This window comes from Alosa pseudoharengus, unplaced genomic scaffold (genome assembly GCF_046254945.1).
Source record: "Alosa pseudoharengus isolate Yale_2024_CS ecotype anadromous, Long Island Sound unplaced genomic scaffold, YU_APseudo_1.1 YU_APseudo_1.1_scf_12, whole genome shotgun sequence".
Classification (NCBI taxonomy): domain Eukaryota; kingdom Metazoa; phylum Chordata; class Actinopteri; order Clupeiformes; family Clupeidae; genus Alosa; species Alosa pseudoharengus.
In genome coordinates, this window is record NW_027468587.1 from 30,908,944 (window position 1) to 30,923,807 (window position 14,864).

Here is a 14,864-nt window from a genome sequence, read left to right on the forward strand (position 1 = left end):
AGCCTAACTTCAGCATCACACAGGCACACACACACACACACACACACACACATACAGGGTTTTTTCATGTGCTCCACCTGCCATCTAGCGGAGCAGAGATGTCTTCAAGAGTAAGACAGGGGACACCTTTTCTTTTTGGTTTCTCTATGCTCTTTATGTCATTTCTAAGTCATATCAATGCTATGATAATTTATTAGCAATTGATACATAGATTTTATTTGTTTCTCTTTCCTAAACCTCTCAAGTTTGTTCTGAGCTTAGTGTATCAACAAATCCTTGTTAAGCTATGCTAGGCAAATGCCTACCTAAAAATACAAACTCAAAACTTCAATCTTGTTTTATCTTTTCGTTTGAAGTCCCACCCCTACGACTGCCCTATCATCGCCTATTACTGTCCCCCCTACCTGGATTCCTGGCCCGTACAGCCTAGCGACCCACCACCTGCCCTATGACAACTCTGCCCGAATTCCTGGCCCGTACTGCCTAGTGTAATTGAATTGAAATCGTTTGTGCTTGCAGTTGATACTAAACATTCTATAGCATGGCAGTCAGTGATCTTTGATCGTGTGACACATACGCTATATTGCCAGAGATATTGGGTCACATGCCTTTACTCGCATATGAACTTAAGTGACATCCCATTCTTAATCCATAGGGTTTAATATGACATTGGTCCACCCTTTGCAGCTATAGCATCTTCAACTCTTCTGGGAAGGCTTTCTACAAGGTTTAGGAGTGTGTTTATGGGAATTTTTGACCATTCTCCCAGAAGCTCATTTGTGAGGTCACAAATGAGCCTGAGAGCCAGGCCTTCTCGTCCAACATCAGTCCAACCATAAACACACTCCTAAACCTTGTGGAAAGCCTTCCCAGAAGAGTTGAAGCTACTATAGCTGCAAAGGGTGGACCAACATCATATTAAACCCTATGGATTAAGAATGGGATGTCACTTAAGTTCATATGCGAGTCAAGGCAGGTGACCCAATACTTTTGTCCATATAGTGTTATTTATCCACAGGATGCTTGTTTGCATGGACCACATATTTTGAAACACATCTCTATTTCTTTGTCCCCATAGCCATAATATGCCTCCTGGTCCATAGAAATACAATGAACCGTTGGCTGCCGACCCTTTTGTTATTGAATCAATTGACAGGTGACTATGTCAACAGTGCTGGAAATGTCTTGTAGTACCACACAGACACCACATGAGGTCCCCACAGCACAAGTTACTGACTCTTAGTGACGGGGCCCAGCAGAAAAATCATATGGGAGTGAACATAGATGCATCGAAAGCAGTTGCATGGGGTATTGCTATGTCTAAATCCATAATTATATTTTATTTAGCACTACAGAATTTAAGAGAGCCACAGTGCAAATATGGAAACAGGTTTTTGTTTCCACTGCCGATACCCCTGCCATCATCTAGTCTTATGTCATTATACAAGGCAGTAATTGTCATAAGTGTCCATCTAGAGTGAACATGATGCCACATAATTATCCAGATATGGATCAGTGTAATAAGCCTTCTCAGACCGTTCTGGTACAGAGGCACAGATGACAGTCCTTACACATACTGAAAGCCATCACATAACGGAGCGCTTTTGGGGCAGTTACATGAGACTAAATTAGATTATTACGACAAACTTTGGGTATATCTGAGCATTTTTAGCTTTAGCACTCAACTGATTGTGAAAGGAGATCTAAAAGGCACCTTTTTGTAAAAGGATTTGGGACTTTTGGAATAGGAAGACTTTTGACAGCCTAGATACAGAAAGGGAGGTATGAGGTGAAACTGTGAAGGCTATGAGGTGAAACTGTGAAGGCTATGAGGTGGAACTGTGAAGGCTATGAGATGAAACTGTGAAGGCTATGAGGTGGAACCTATGAAGGCTTTGTTAAGTATTCTGCCTTCCAGTCTTCGCCTGAACCCACTACAACAATGAGCGGTCGCTCGGACAGAGCTATGGCAGTCCGAGTAATTACTGTAACATCCTTCCTTGCTGTAATGGCCCACCGACCCATGGTCAGTGAGTGGCAGGAAACAACGTTATTGCCAATATGCAAAAAAAAAAAACTAATTTCCGCTTTCAGAAACAAAAGTTTATTATAGTCAGCGTACACTACAGTAGATGTATTTAATGAAGAAACATTACAAGCAACACGTTTTGATGCTCTTCTTTCCTGACAAGGACTGTCTGGGACAAGGCTGTTTGTCTTTTGAAGAGAGTCAAGAGTGTGTGTGTGTGTGTGTGTGTTTGTGTGTGAGAGAGAGACTGGAAGGGTTGGGGGTGGCTTGGGGGGGTCAAAATGAAGCCAGACTAGTTCTGCTGAACATCCATCCCAGAGAAAGGGGCCCAGTGTTGAGAACAACCAGCCATTGTATTGTTGATGGGGGGGGGGTTACTGTTAGGGTTTGGCCTCATGACTCAATGGTTTGTGGAGGACCTCTTGTAAACCACTGCCATGTCTCCTCACCCCAACAGAACACAACCATTTGAATTGGATCTCAGGGAGAGGACCAACATGACTAGCTTGTATGTTGTGTCTGTGCATCACAGTTATGGGAAAATGTGTAGCCTGCATACAGTATATTTTCTTTTTGGTACTGACCCTTCATCGGCATGCATGACTGATGGATTTATTAACCTCATTTGCGTCACACAGACAGCACAATAACTTGGCTATTTGTTTTGGTACGAGTCCCTCATAACAGGTATGGCATTGCGTCAAACAGCCCCCCCCCCCCCCCCCCCACAGTATGTTCTCCCATAAATATTTAATGGCGATAAGTAGATTAGATTGTTCCCATAAATATTTGATTGTGATAAGATCTGTTCAAAGGTTTAACCCTACCCCCTAACCCCCCCCCTCTCAAAAAAAATCTGGCAAAAGACTAAAATTCAAACATATTGTGACACAACTCTGAAGGGTATGATAGACTATGCAGACTTGAAGCTAGTAAATGTGTGTATTGTACATATCCGCTGCCAGGTGTCCCTGTCAGCCCACAGTGTGAGGACGGCCAGTATGAGAAGCTGCTGTGTGAAAGGCCTCGCATCAGCAACACATTAAAGCTTGTGTACCCCATAACAAAAGCCTTGGTCTGTAGAAAACACTATGAACAAAATATTCAAGGTACTACACAGGTATGCCAAGTATGTGTGTGTGTGCATGTGTGTGTGTGTGTGTGTGTGTGTGTTGTATGTGTGTATGCATGTCTGTGTTTGTGTGTGAGCATTCTCCTTTTAAGTGTCTTTTGAGTGGCTGAGTTTGAGTTTCTTTTTTTCTTGTTAGCATTGGTCTCGAGGCTACACTGCTCTCTGTTCCCCTACATTAAGCACAGTTGAGGAGCAAATCAGAGGAAAAGGCCCAATATTATAGAGCTAAGCAGCTTTTTTGTCTGCAGTAATGGATGGCTGCTTTATTCACAGAGTCAAAGAGGCCCTGGGGTCATTTCGCCCATGTCCTCCTCCATTTGACATGGGTACGTGCGGTACTCTCTCGGCCACGACCCTGCGCATCCAAACACAAAGGCGCTGCCAGTGAAGCGAAAGCGAGAGTGGAGTGTGAGATGCTCAAGCAGAGATGCTAAACAAGTTCACACAGCATGGTGTAGCGTAGCGTAGCGCAGCTCAGCTCCTTCAGGTGCTGAGGAATCAGCTGCTTCCTGTTATTCTTGCCTCGCCTGCCACAGACCAGAGCAATGGGGGTCACAACCCGAACTAGCGTGCACGTTGTGTCCTAACACACCGATGTGTTTTTTTCGTGCCCTTTTTAAAAACAGCTTACAAATTAAGGATTACTGTGAGTGAGGGGCTGAGCTGCACTCCAAACATTAATTTATTAAAAACGGATGGATTTTCACAGGCCATTTTAGGATTTGATCTGCTAAGTTGCCCCTGTACAGAGGCAAGGTCGGAGCACTGGGAGTGGGAGGAGCATTCGAAAAACTTGAAAAAAAAATTAGTCATGCATTTGCCCTCCACCACCTGTACTGTACACTGTAAGCACACAGGCACACTCTAGTGCACACACCATTAAACCTGAAAAAGCTAGACTGTGTATAAGAATAGTCGTGCCACACCCAGTTGTGCAAACTGAGGAAATGTATAGTCCTCTGCAAGGCCGTAGTCATGATGTCAACATTGGGGGGGACCAAATCTGTGGTGGGGTCTGAGGGACCCCCAAACAGAATTTCAATACATTTCCTACCATGCAAAAATATTATTAAAAATCACAAACAAGTCGTTAGTTAGGTCAGTCAATTAGGGTATTCCAAACTTTTGATGGACATAGGCATGGGATGGATGGATTATGAAACCCTGGGCACAGATGCCCCCCGCCCCCCCTTCAGATAGAGGGGTCCTGAGGCATTCTCCCACGGAAGATTTTTTTATTTTTAAAAAAATGACCCACCAGATGACTTCTGGTGAGTTTTGTGAAAAGAGAAGGGTGGAGAAGAAGCAACTTCACACAGAGGCTTGGGCTTCAGGGCCCCCTGAGCTCTTGGGCCCAGTAAGCCCATTCAGTAATCCATCCCTGGACCCGTGACTCCATTTGTGTTCAAAATGTATACTTTAAAAGAAATTACAAACTAGAGTATCTTATGATAACCTCTATATTACACAGAATGTGGTTCTTTGACTTATTACTTACACCTGAAGATTAAACTAAGGCTAAGACTCATAGGTTTGGCCTAATAAGATTTTGTCTTTTAATTTAGATTTTATTATGCTGGCGGCTAATCACACAATTTTAACAGTTTGAAAGGGACAGGATTCAGGAATAGGCTACTAAGACAGGCAGGGCCGGAGTGGGGCCACTTTTCAGCCCGGGAGTTTCAGGCCCAAGACCGGCCCATGTTTTCCATAGTGGTGGAAATTGGATAAATGAAGCAACATTTCAGCTCTTACTATCCTGTAGTTTTTATTAGTACCATGGTTCAACAAATGTGTAAAGGTTATAATTCACTTCAACTGAGAAGTTAACAAAACATATTCCACTATTCCACAAGTTAACAAAAACAGAAAGAAAGAAAGAAAGAAAGAAAGCCTTTGAAATGTAGCCTATCCCACGCTTCCACAAAGAGGCATATTGAAATGTTTAGGCTATGTTTTTGCATTGGTAGGCTATAATGTTGTTTGGTGATTTATCCTACTCCTTTACTACACCCTCTTCTGAGCAAACAAAGCATATATGTTTTACCATGTAGCATAATTGCTCTTTCTTACATTAAATAACTATAAATTATCCTCTCTACTTGTCCCTGTAGTCATGGCCTCCTCATCACTAATTTCGGGCTCATCATTTTCAGTGGTCGACTGGTTGATCTGCTGCTCAGAGGCTACAATTTTTATTAGGCCTACATAGGCCTACACAGATCATGCTTCAGTTTTGTTATCAATATCTGCATACTGCAAAGTCTATGAATCGGATACAAAAGGCTAATTTTTTAAGTCATTTAATATGTTGCTTGCGAATAGCTTGACAACGCTACAACGTACAATATTAGCCCAATAATTACATTGTCAATAGGCTAATCATTGCCTATAGGCTATCTCTCTTTACCAGTTGCCACTTTTGTCTGTAATCTGGAAGCTTGGCACATTTAGCAGCATTCTACCTGGCCGTTTCATATCCCTCCTGGCCTCTTTCTACATCCATCCTTCCTGACGCTGGCTACTGTAGGGCCGGCCCGGCTATCCGTAGGCTATCTGAGAAAACTTTTTGGAAAAGACGGGCGATATGGCCCCAACCAACTCTTCTTGGGAGGGGAGAACTCCCTCACATGGTAGGCTACAACCCATACAGAGGCAACGGTGTCATGCACAGAATGCGGAACGTGTATAGCCTACTTTAAGAGAAGATAGACTAACGTGACAAATGTCAATATTTTTTTCCCTCGACCGGCCCAAAAGTGAAGCGGCCCACCGGGAATTCTCCCGATTCTCCCGATTACCCACCCCGGGCCTGAAGACAGGCTCCTCTTCTGTCTGACTCACTTCATGTTACCCCTGTATGCATTATAGACTGGCTTCTGACAGAAATTACGTTTTGTGCCAACATGTAGAAACACTAGGCCTACTACAGCCTTTAATTGGTGAATGGAGGTCCAAATTCCTTTCTTTGGTTATTGTCCGCGATTCACATTAACTGTAGGCTATCATCACATTGTAAACGTTTTTTCCAACTTGTGTGCTGTCGCCACATTTGATCACGTTTTGCCTGCATGGATGCGCGATTGAGTGCGCATCTAAATAATATGCAAGATGCAACAATAATTTCTAAGAGGCCTATAAACGGTAATTTCTGGCATTACTACTAGCATATGAATGCATTATTTATGTTGAAAGACGTGAAAGAAATGACACAGGATTGCACAAATTCATCATTTAAAATAAAACGTTTCACTTTCGCTATCATTACAAGAATAGGCTACAATATGGAACATGTTCCCTTTCAGTCTGATCGGCTCCAAACATGTATGGGATTTCCTTAGCCTGTGCTACACCTTTCCAATAAGTTTTGTGAAAATTGTACCGGTAGCTTTTGCGATATTGTTGACAGCCCTACCTCACCGCAGTAGGGTGCAGTAAATGGAAGCTTTTGATAGCGCACGCCACTAACGAAAAACGGAAAATCACCAGGACAAACCACTCAGGGATGTAGGGTACTCTGGAACCATAGGTCACTAATTTGTGCGTTAGTTACGTTTGATTACATTTCTGATGCGTGTTGGTTTCCTGTAGGCCTAGTATAGCGCTTTATTCTTTCTTTCTTTTTCTATGTACGTATATTGGGGGGGACATTTTGGTCATATTTGAATATTGGGGGGGACACGTCCCCCTCAATGTCTATGGTGACTACGGCCCTGGTTCTCTGTACAATGTGAACAAAAAAATATTCCCAGGCATTAGAGAGAGGTGTCTACAGATAGAATCAGTAGCTTTAGCTTATACACACAACAAAGATCTCTACAACAGGACAGAATGCAGAATGAAAAAGTAATATTTGTACAGGATAGGGTACCATGAGTAGTGAGTGGCAAATTCCAAACTTTTTTTTTTAAGTTAAAACTTAGTCAAAGACTAAATTAAATGTCTTTAATGCAACAACTTTACTGACCCCATCTACAGTTGGCACCAAGTAAGACCATCGATAGTCCGCTTTGAACGTCATTTTATGTACCACTCACCACCATAGCCAGTCACATATATTTTACTATGATGCAGTACTGTAAGCCCAGTGTTCAATGATCACTGGAACCCAACAGAAGTATTTCAGGGTGGCTGGACATGCTGTTCGTTCATGTTCAGACTGACAAAAAACAGACCCTGTCCACAGCCGTCTGCATTGGGGGTGGCATTCTAACGGAATCCATTTTATTCCCACTCTGTCAGCTCGTTAACCAGGGAAGCCTGTTTTATTGATATTTACAGCCTTGTAATGTCAGACAAAAAATATGGCAGGGCTGGGACTTGTTCTTTACAGAGCAGCCGTATGCGAAATGTTTTTTACAGTAGTGAAACTGAATCTCATCCTTGTGTTACTGCACCAGCTTGTGTTGTCTCTTTTTTAGGTGTACAACAGCAAATAGCATGACTGGTGTTTAATGCGAGGTAAATGTGGTTTGTTTTTGCATGACTCTGCTTGGCACCCGAAGGAGGAGTTCTGTATTCTTGGAACTCTGGCGTCTCATTTAATTTCCACCATGCAGCCAATCACATTGGACCACCGAGGCAATAACGGTGCAACTGCTCTGAATGGTGAAGGTGAGCCGACAACACCCCAACGAGCCTGTGTGTGTGTGTGTACAAGGGACGAGCATAAATGTGTGTGTATTTGTTTGCATTGTGAGAGAGCACGAATGCTATCTCTGACCACTACCTAGACAATGTCCCTGTCCCCGGGCTTGTTCCACTGTTCTCTCCCCCCGACCTGGAATCTAATCAATAGTGATGCTGCTCTTCTGCTGCTGTGGCTTTGGCTGAGTAAAACAGTCCCCCTCGACTCCAGCCAGAAGCGTGCTTGGCCCATGTCTCTCTCTCTCTCCCCTACGGAACGTCCCCAGTAAATCATCTGGTTGTCTTCATTATTTACAGCTAGCATCACCCAACAGTCCAGTGGGAGAACAGCCGTGTGTGTGTGTGTATGTGCGTGTGTGTGAGATCACTCTGATAACCTTCATGTAGAGCAGACAAGCGAGCGTGAGTGTGTGTGCGTGTGTGTGTATGGCTCCAGTGGGAGCAAGGTCATTATTTAGGGTGTGGAGTGTGGTTAGAGGGAACAACAGAATCAATCAAAGTCAATCTGAAGCTGTTACCTGGGAACACACTAACGTGACATTAAAACCTAGCTTGTATGTTTTTTTTGTGTGTTTCTTTAAATGTACAACCTCTTAAACGTACAACCTCTTTTAACCAAGTGGAGACAAGACACCACGAGAGTTTCTTTGACATGGTTTATTTCTGAGCTCTTGGGTTAACATATTAGAACAAAACCTGGTTGTCTGGTTAAAAGCTACCCCCCCCAGCAGTATAAACAGTTAACTACAGTTATAAATACACCAACTGTCACAGCACTGAAATTTATGAATGCCTTTTTTCCCACTGTTTCTTTTTTTTTTTTAATAGACTTATCCAGTTTATGCCTCTAAGCATTGAGAATAAATGGAGGTAAGACACTGTTCACTATGGGTCCCACAGCCAAAGTCGTCACAGCAGAAACAAACCCAAGGGCATGAACCGTAGGACGTGCAGTCACAAGAATGGAACTAGAAGCAAACTGGACAGAAGAGGCATTCGGCATTACAAGGTACGCTGAGCATCAGTGGGAAGGAGAGGATAGGGAAAACCGCCCTCCTTTCTTTCCCAAACCCTTCCTTGGAAACTGTAGCAACGAGGCACTATTGTCTTTTTTTTTTTTTTTACAGTATCAATAGGGTTACTATTTGACCAGGAATGACTAAGAAGCATTTACACCATATCACTTTTAATCTTTTAATCTTCAAGGACCAACGGCAAATTAGAGAACAATGCTTTGAAGCAAGCCACAGCCTCTGCCCTTTTTCACAATGGCTGCTGGTTGGGGTCTAGAAACTCTGCCATCCTTGACCCCCATAATTCTCAAATATATGTTTCCACAGCTGAACAGAGCCCCTCTCAATACCATCACAGGTCAAGGATCACTTAACGGAATAAACTTCATTAAAAATATCCGTCCCCCTCCCCCCTTAGCCCTTCTGTACAGACAAACAATATATCCATTTTTATAGGACAACGATCTCTCTTTTATCAAAATAAAATCTTACCCAATAAAATGATGCACATTTCCAAAAAAGGTAACATGTATCTCCATTTACATATACATTCTATGTACATGCACAGACACATACACACAAACACCCACACACACTCACGCACGCACGCATCTATATACACACCCAAACTCGCAGACTATTTTGGCAGAAAGAACATGGTTCATCATTTAATTTGTAAACAGCTCTGTTCTCACTCAGCTTCCTGGTACATTCACTGTTCCTGTTTGCAACCTCTCCCATATATAAAATCACTCTGTTTTGTGCTTCTTTCCCCCTCTCTCCCATGAAATCATGGCGTGGAGGGCTGCTGGGCTTCTTTTCATGAGGGCTCTGCTTTAACGCGCCACGGACACCGTCACTCCGTGACCGATCCTGCCGCTGGCCAGCGGCACTCCCACCTAACCGGGAATCGGCTTCTCCGAGGGGGCTTAAGCGAGGAGTGGGCGGGTGGGAAGAACGGGGTGGGGGACAGACACTGACGGATAAGAGGACGGAAGAGCAGACGTCGCTCTTTTCCAGCTTCTCTCTCTCTCTCTCCCCCCGCTTCTCTTTTTTCTCCCCTTTCTCTTTCGCTTCGTCACGGTCAGTTGTCCTCGTCCGTGATGTTTTCTTGGCTCTGCTCCTTCTCGGGGATGACCTGAAGGCTGCGGCGACCGCGGCTTTCGGATCCTCTGCTGGAGCCCCCCCCCATGCCGCCGCCCTTGGCGAGCTGGCAGGTGAGAGCGGCGTAATGGATCTGCTTAAGGTTCTCCAGCACTTCACTGCGAGCGTGTTTCAGGAGGTCAGCCTGGCCCTGGACAAGAGAAAGACAGACAGTGAGAGAGAGAGAAAGAGAGATAAACAGCAAATGATTAAGAGGGACAGAGCAAGACAGACATGGAATGTGAGCGATAGCGAAGAAGCGCGATAGTGAGAGACTGCACAGAAAAAAAACACATATGTGCAACAAAAGGACCTGTCGGTGAGGGAGACAGCATGGGGAAGAGAAAGAGAGATGGACAAACAGAAAAGAAAATAGCACTGAAAAGAGAGAGAGAGTGACTGGGAACGATTGAGCAGCTGCTGGAACAGGCTGAGCCCGTAGGGCAGCGGTCAGAGGTGTCTGGTGTATGGTGCCACGGAGGGGTCAGATATACACACACACACACACACACACACACACGCCTGATGCACAGGGAAAGATGGAGGAAATAAGGCCCCTGATCAAATCAGTGGGCTGTCAGGGCAATGGAAAGCGAGTCTGCGAGCCTTCCCATGTCGGCCACAACAGTGGTGACCCTTGCCTCAGCCACAGTCGATGCTGACATGATGCCAACATGTGCTAATGCAAGTCTTTGGGGGGAAACACACACACAAACTAGGTAAAGTTTGTAGAAACACACGGCGTATAAATATTCAAAACAACAAAGGTGACAGGCAGATAGTATGGAGAGGGCACATATAAACACAGCATGTCCAGGGAGTAGCGGCAGCCAAGCGCGCCAGGGTTCACTCACAACCAGATGTCAGCACACACCTGACCACTTACAGTACTCTCCAACTCAAGGTGACCACATTTGACTCAAATTTTGTTCAGGATAATGATATTCCCCACCATGCACGTTATTCATACTATAACAAACATACTGTAACTATCAGGTGGCTGAATCTCTGAGCTCAGGGGCTGTTCAGGACCCGCTCTGTTGAATACTAGTTACTATGCAGGACGCCACCCTGGGCACTGGAGCGGGTCATGATTGCGAGGCGGCAGCAGGTCTATAGCCTGGAGGGGCACTCAGAGGTGGGGGTGCTCAGAGGTGACCGAGCGACCTGGGTGTAATAATAATCTCCGTGGTTTGGCGACCCTTTCGGCAGGACACACTCTATTATCCGGGGACAGATTCATTAATTACGGCAAGAAAGCATAACGTAGCATGCTGCCATCTTAATTACCACATGCAAATATCACGAATAAATATGTTGAAGGTCAGTGGCTTATAATTACCTCTAGCGATTTTGGAGAAGGGGTGAAAAAAGGAAAGGTTTTTGAAATGGTCGGTGGAGCCCGATAGCTTATCGGTAAACAGTACATGAACATCTGGTTGCTAGGTTACGGGGACGCTGGCGAGACACGCCGCTCCGTCTGGCATCATGTTTTTGTTTGTTTTTGTATAATGTTCGTAATTTTATGTAATGTAATTTTTTGTATTGATTTGTCTAGTTAAATGTTTTCTCTCTTTATTTACGTTATTTTTGATAGTTTTCGTGTTATTCTCTTAGTCCTTTTTACTGCTTTCAAGTCGGCTGATGTTGTTAACGTCTGTCCATTGGGAGCTTGCTATGGCTAGCTTTTGCCCTGGGCCTCTTACATCCTTTCCATCCATCTGTGAGCCGGTGCTGCACTTCGCTGTCTGGTCGAGGGGATTTTATCGGGACAGCAGCTGGAGCTACTCTGCGAAAGATCTGCCGAGGCCGCCGAGCTGTTTCTGACCTGTGAGCTGCCATGCCAACTGCCTGGAGTCTGGATTGAGCAGACTAACGTTAACGTTAACGTTGAAGAACTCTGCATTACGGACCAACAAACTGTCGCTGTTATAAGTCCACCGAGTTGCTGATCTACAAGATCGCCCACGACTTTCGGACTGGAATGCTTCCAGTGATCTCCACACTAACAAGGCCTAACGTTCATGTTATCTCCAGACTGCCAGTGAGTGTAAAGAACTTTGTTGGCGTTGTATCGGTTGTGGAGACACAGCTGTGCACAGTTTCACGCGAGTCATCATTGCCCCTGGACATTTTCAGCCGGTTGGAAATTGGACTAATTATATTTTAATTTTTTATTTATTTTATTTATTAATTTGTTTGTTGTCTGTCTTGTATGTCTTGGTATCACGGGTACGCTGGCGACTACGCCGCTCCTTCTGGCATCTTTTGCGTTTGATATTTCTTAAATGTAGTTCTATGTCTTGGTGTCACGGGTACGCTGCCAACTACGCCGCTCTGTCCGCTATTGTCTTTGTTAGTCTGTGTCAATGACAATGTCTTATATGTGGAGCGCTTTGGGTTGCACTCTGTGCATGTTAAATGCGCTATACAAATAAAACTGACTTGACTTGAAGGATGAGTGATGGCGCGATGAGACTGGATGGACTGGGGGCCTGCGTGGCCGTACCTTAAGGATGGTGATGTTCCAGGTGAAGCTCTCCACAGACTTGTGCAGCTTTCGGCCTTTTAGGCCCTCCTTCAGGGCCAGGTCATGTAGGTTCTCATGGAACTCCATGGCTAAAGAAATCACATACGGGACAGAGTTAGCTATTTTCTCCCAGTGGCCTTTGACATCGGAGAGTTTGTTTTCTCCCATCTTCATCTTTGCCCTACATATGGAAAAGGATCTTTCATCATGCACTGGTGACTCCCTGGAGAGATCCTTTGAAGGATTGAATCAAAATTAAGATCAAAGCTATATGAAAGAATCCTGTGAGTTTTCAAGACTATGAAATGTACACCCTAGCATGACCTTCCCTAAGCTTGATCATGTGATGCTCAGCCAATTATTCTGACATGGGTTAGGTGAGAAGGGGGCACAGTGAGGTACCAGATAAGGATGTTCTTATTGTGACTCGTGGACCTGCTTCACTTGGCAGTGTTTGATGTTTTGTATCCAGACCAATACCTGTTAGGGGTGCCAGGTGAAATTGAATAAGTCAGTTCTTTCCTTAAGCACTGTGTTGCAAATGAGGATTGTAAGTGGAAATGACACCGCAAGGAAACAGGTGTCGAAGACAACGGGAGTAGAAGGTGAAACAGAGAATAAGAAAGAGGGATAGAGGAAAAAGTAGGAGAGCGAGAGAGAGAGAGAGAGAGAGAGAGAAATCAAAATGTCCCCCGTACAAGGAGAGAGGCGTGGGCACATCAGACATAAAATCCTTTTATACTGCATTAGCATGGAACAGAGGGCCACTGCTTCCTCCCCCCCCCCCCTCTTTCCTTTTAAACAACCCTACTGCCATCCTGTTCTCAGTAGAACTGACGTCCAGAGTTCCATCCAACAGGCTGTCGACGGAGAGACCAAACGGAAGCATCAACTGAGGCCTCTCTCTCTCTCTCTCTCTTTTGCTCTCCCTCTCTCTCTGATGGAGTGGCTTTATTTGAGGGCCTGGGGACTGGCACCAGATAGGGGCACCTCTCAACAGTCCAGCGCGGGCGGACACTGTTGTTTCTAATGACGCGTGACTGTCCTGAAGATGGCATGTGGTGGCACACGCACAGCAAGAGCCTCACTCCTCTTCACTGTAGCTGTTGCCTAGCAACGTGCAGTGCTGTAGAGGGCTTGTGGGAAAGCCTGTATTGTCAGCCTGTGCTCAGCTGTGTTTTAAAAACTCAAGCCCCTCTGCCAACGCCTCAGTGGTGGCAAACGGCAAGAACACAGGCCTATGCCCTTTGACAACCACTACAAGTCTGATATACTGTATGGTGAAATGCTGAGGCTAATCACATCCTGCTTTTTGAGCCCTGGATGTTGGCCCACTGACGAATATATACATGCTCACTTTATATATATATATGTAACCTGCGTTATGTTGAACCTGTGCGATTCAGCCCTGCACACGCCCGGACTCAAACCCGCGAAACAGCAGCACCTCGGATCGGGAGTCAAGCGTGCTGATAATCGAGCAAAAAGCCCAGGCCGCTAGCTTTCATGCCAGCACTGCTCTTGAGGCGTCGGGGAGTGAGGTTTACTAACCTTCCACACACACAGCTATGCTAAGTGACCCCAAACTTTTGACCGGTAGTGTATATATATATATATACAGTATATATACAGTTAAGAACAAAATTATTCATACCCCTGGCAAATATTGATTCAATGTTGATTTTCTCTTTATCAATATGTTTGTTCTGACTGAAAATGACACTACCACATGTCAAAAGGTTGTACGACAATGTGGTAGAAACATGGAATCAAAAAAATAAGCATTTTAATTTTTTTTTAAATTTTTATGAAAAATGATTCATACCCTTTTTAAATAATCAATGGAAACATCTATATTTGCATTCACAGCTCTCAAAATGGTTTTTATAATACCTACCAAGCCTCTCCATGTCTCCACAATGATTCTAGACTGCACCTTTTTAACAGCAATCTGGGTTTTTAGTCAAGAGCGATTATTTGCCTTCCCTCTGGCCTTGTGCTCACTTTTTTGACGGATTGAGGTCTGGACTATGGCTGTGCCACTCTAAAATGTTGGTATTGTTCTCGGTTAACCATTTCTTGCTTTGTTTAGCTGTATGTTTTGGATCATTGTGTGGTTTAATGGTCCAATGCTGCCTTTTGGGGCAGGTCTCTCGGCAGACAGCCTGATCTTCTCCTCCAAAATTCTCAATTTGCCCCTTGTTTTAGTGTTACCGTTTACTTTGAGAAGTTCACCAGGTCCCATTGTCTGAAAAACACCCAAAACGAATACATTTCTATAGCCATTCTCCACATTGTGGATGGTGATTTGGTGGTTGAAATGTTCACTCCATCTAAAAATGGACCACTTGGTCATCTTGGATGCTGATC

At 44.5% G+C, this 14,864-nt stretch overlaps 2 protein-coding genes across 4 annotated transcripts in view; both read right to left on the reverse strand.

Moving 5' to 3' along the window:
* The window catches only part of septin7b (septin 7b), a 407,282-nt gene that overhangs the window by 388,251 nt on the left and 4,167 nt on the right, over positions 1-14,864 (reverse strand). The window lies entirely within an intron of this gene.
* plcl2 (phospholipase C like 2) overlaps positions 8,470-14,864 on the reverse strand; it is a 39,876-nt gene continuing 33,481 nt past the window's right edge. The window contains exons 5-6 of one of the 2 annotated variants that reach the window (XM_076280804.1): positions 12,474-12,583; positions 8,470-10,115 (exon numbers count right to left, since the gene is read on the reverse strand). In XM_076280804.1, the coding sequence (XP_076136919.1) occupies positions 9,906-10,115; positions 12,474-12,583 (320 nt within the window). In that variant the 3' untranslated portion in view covers positions 8,470-9,905. The remainder of the gene's footprint in view (positions 10,116-12,473; positions 12,584-14,864) is intronic. The other variant, XM_076280805.1, reaches the window with a different exon arrangement.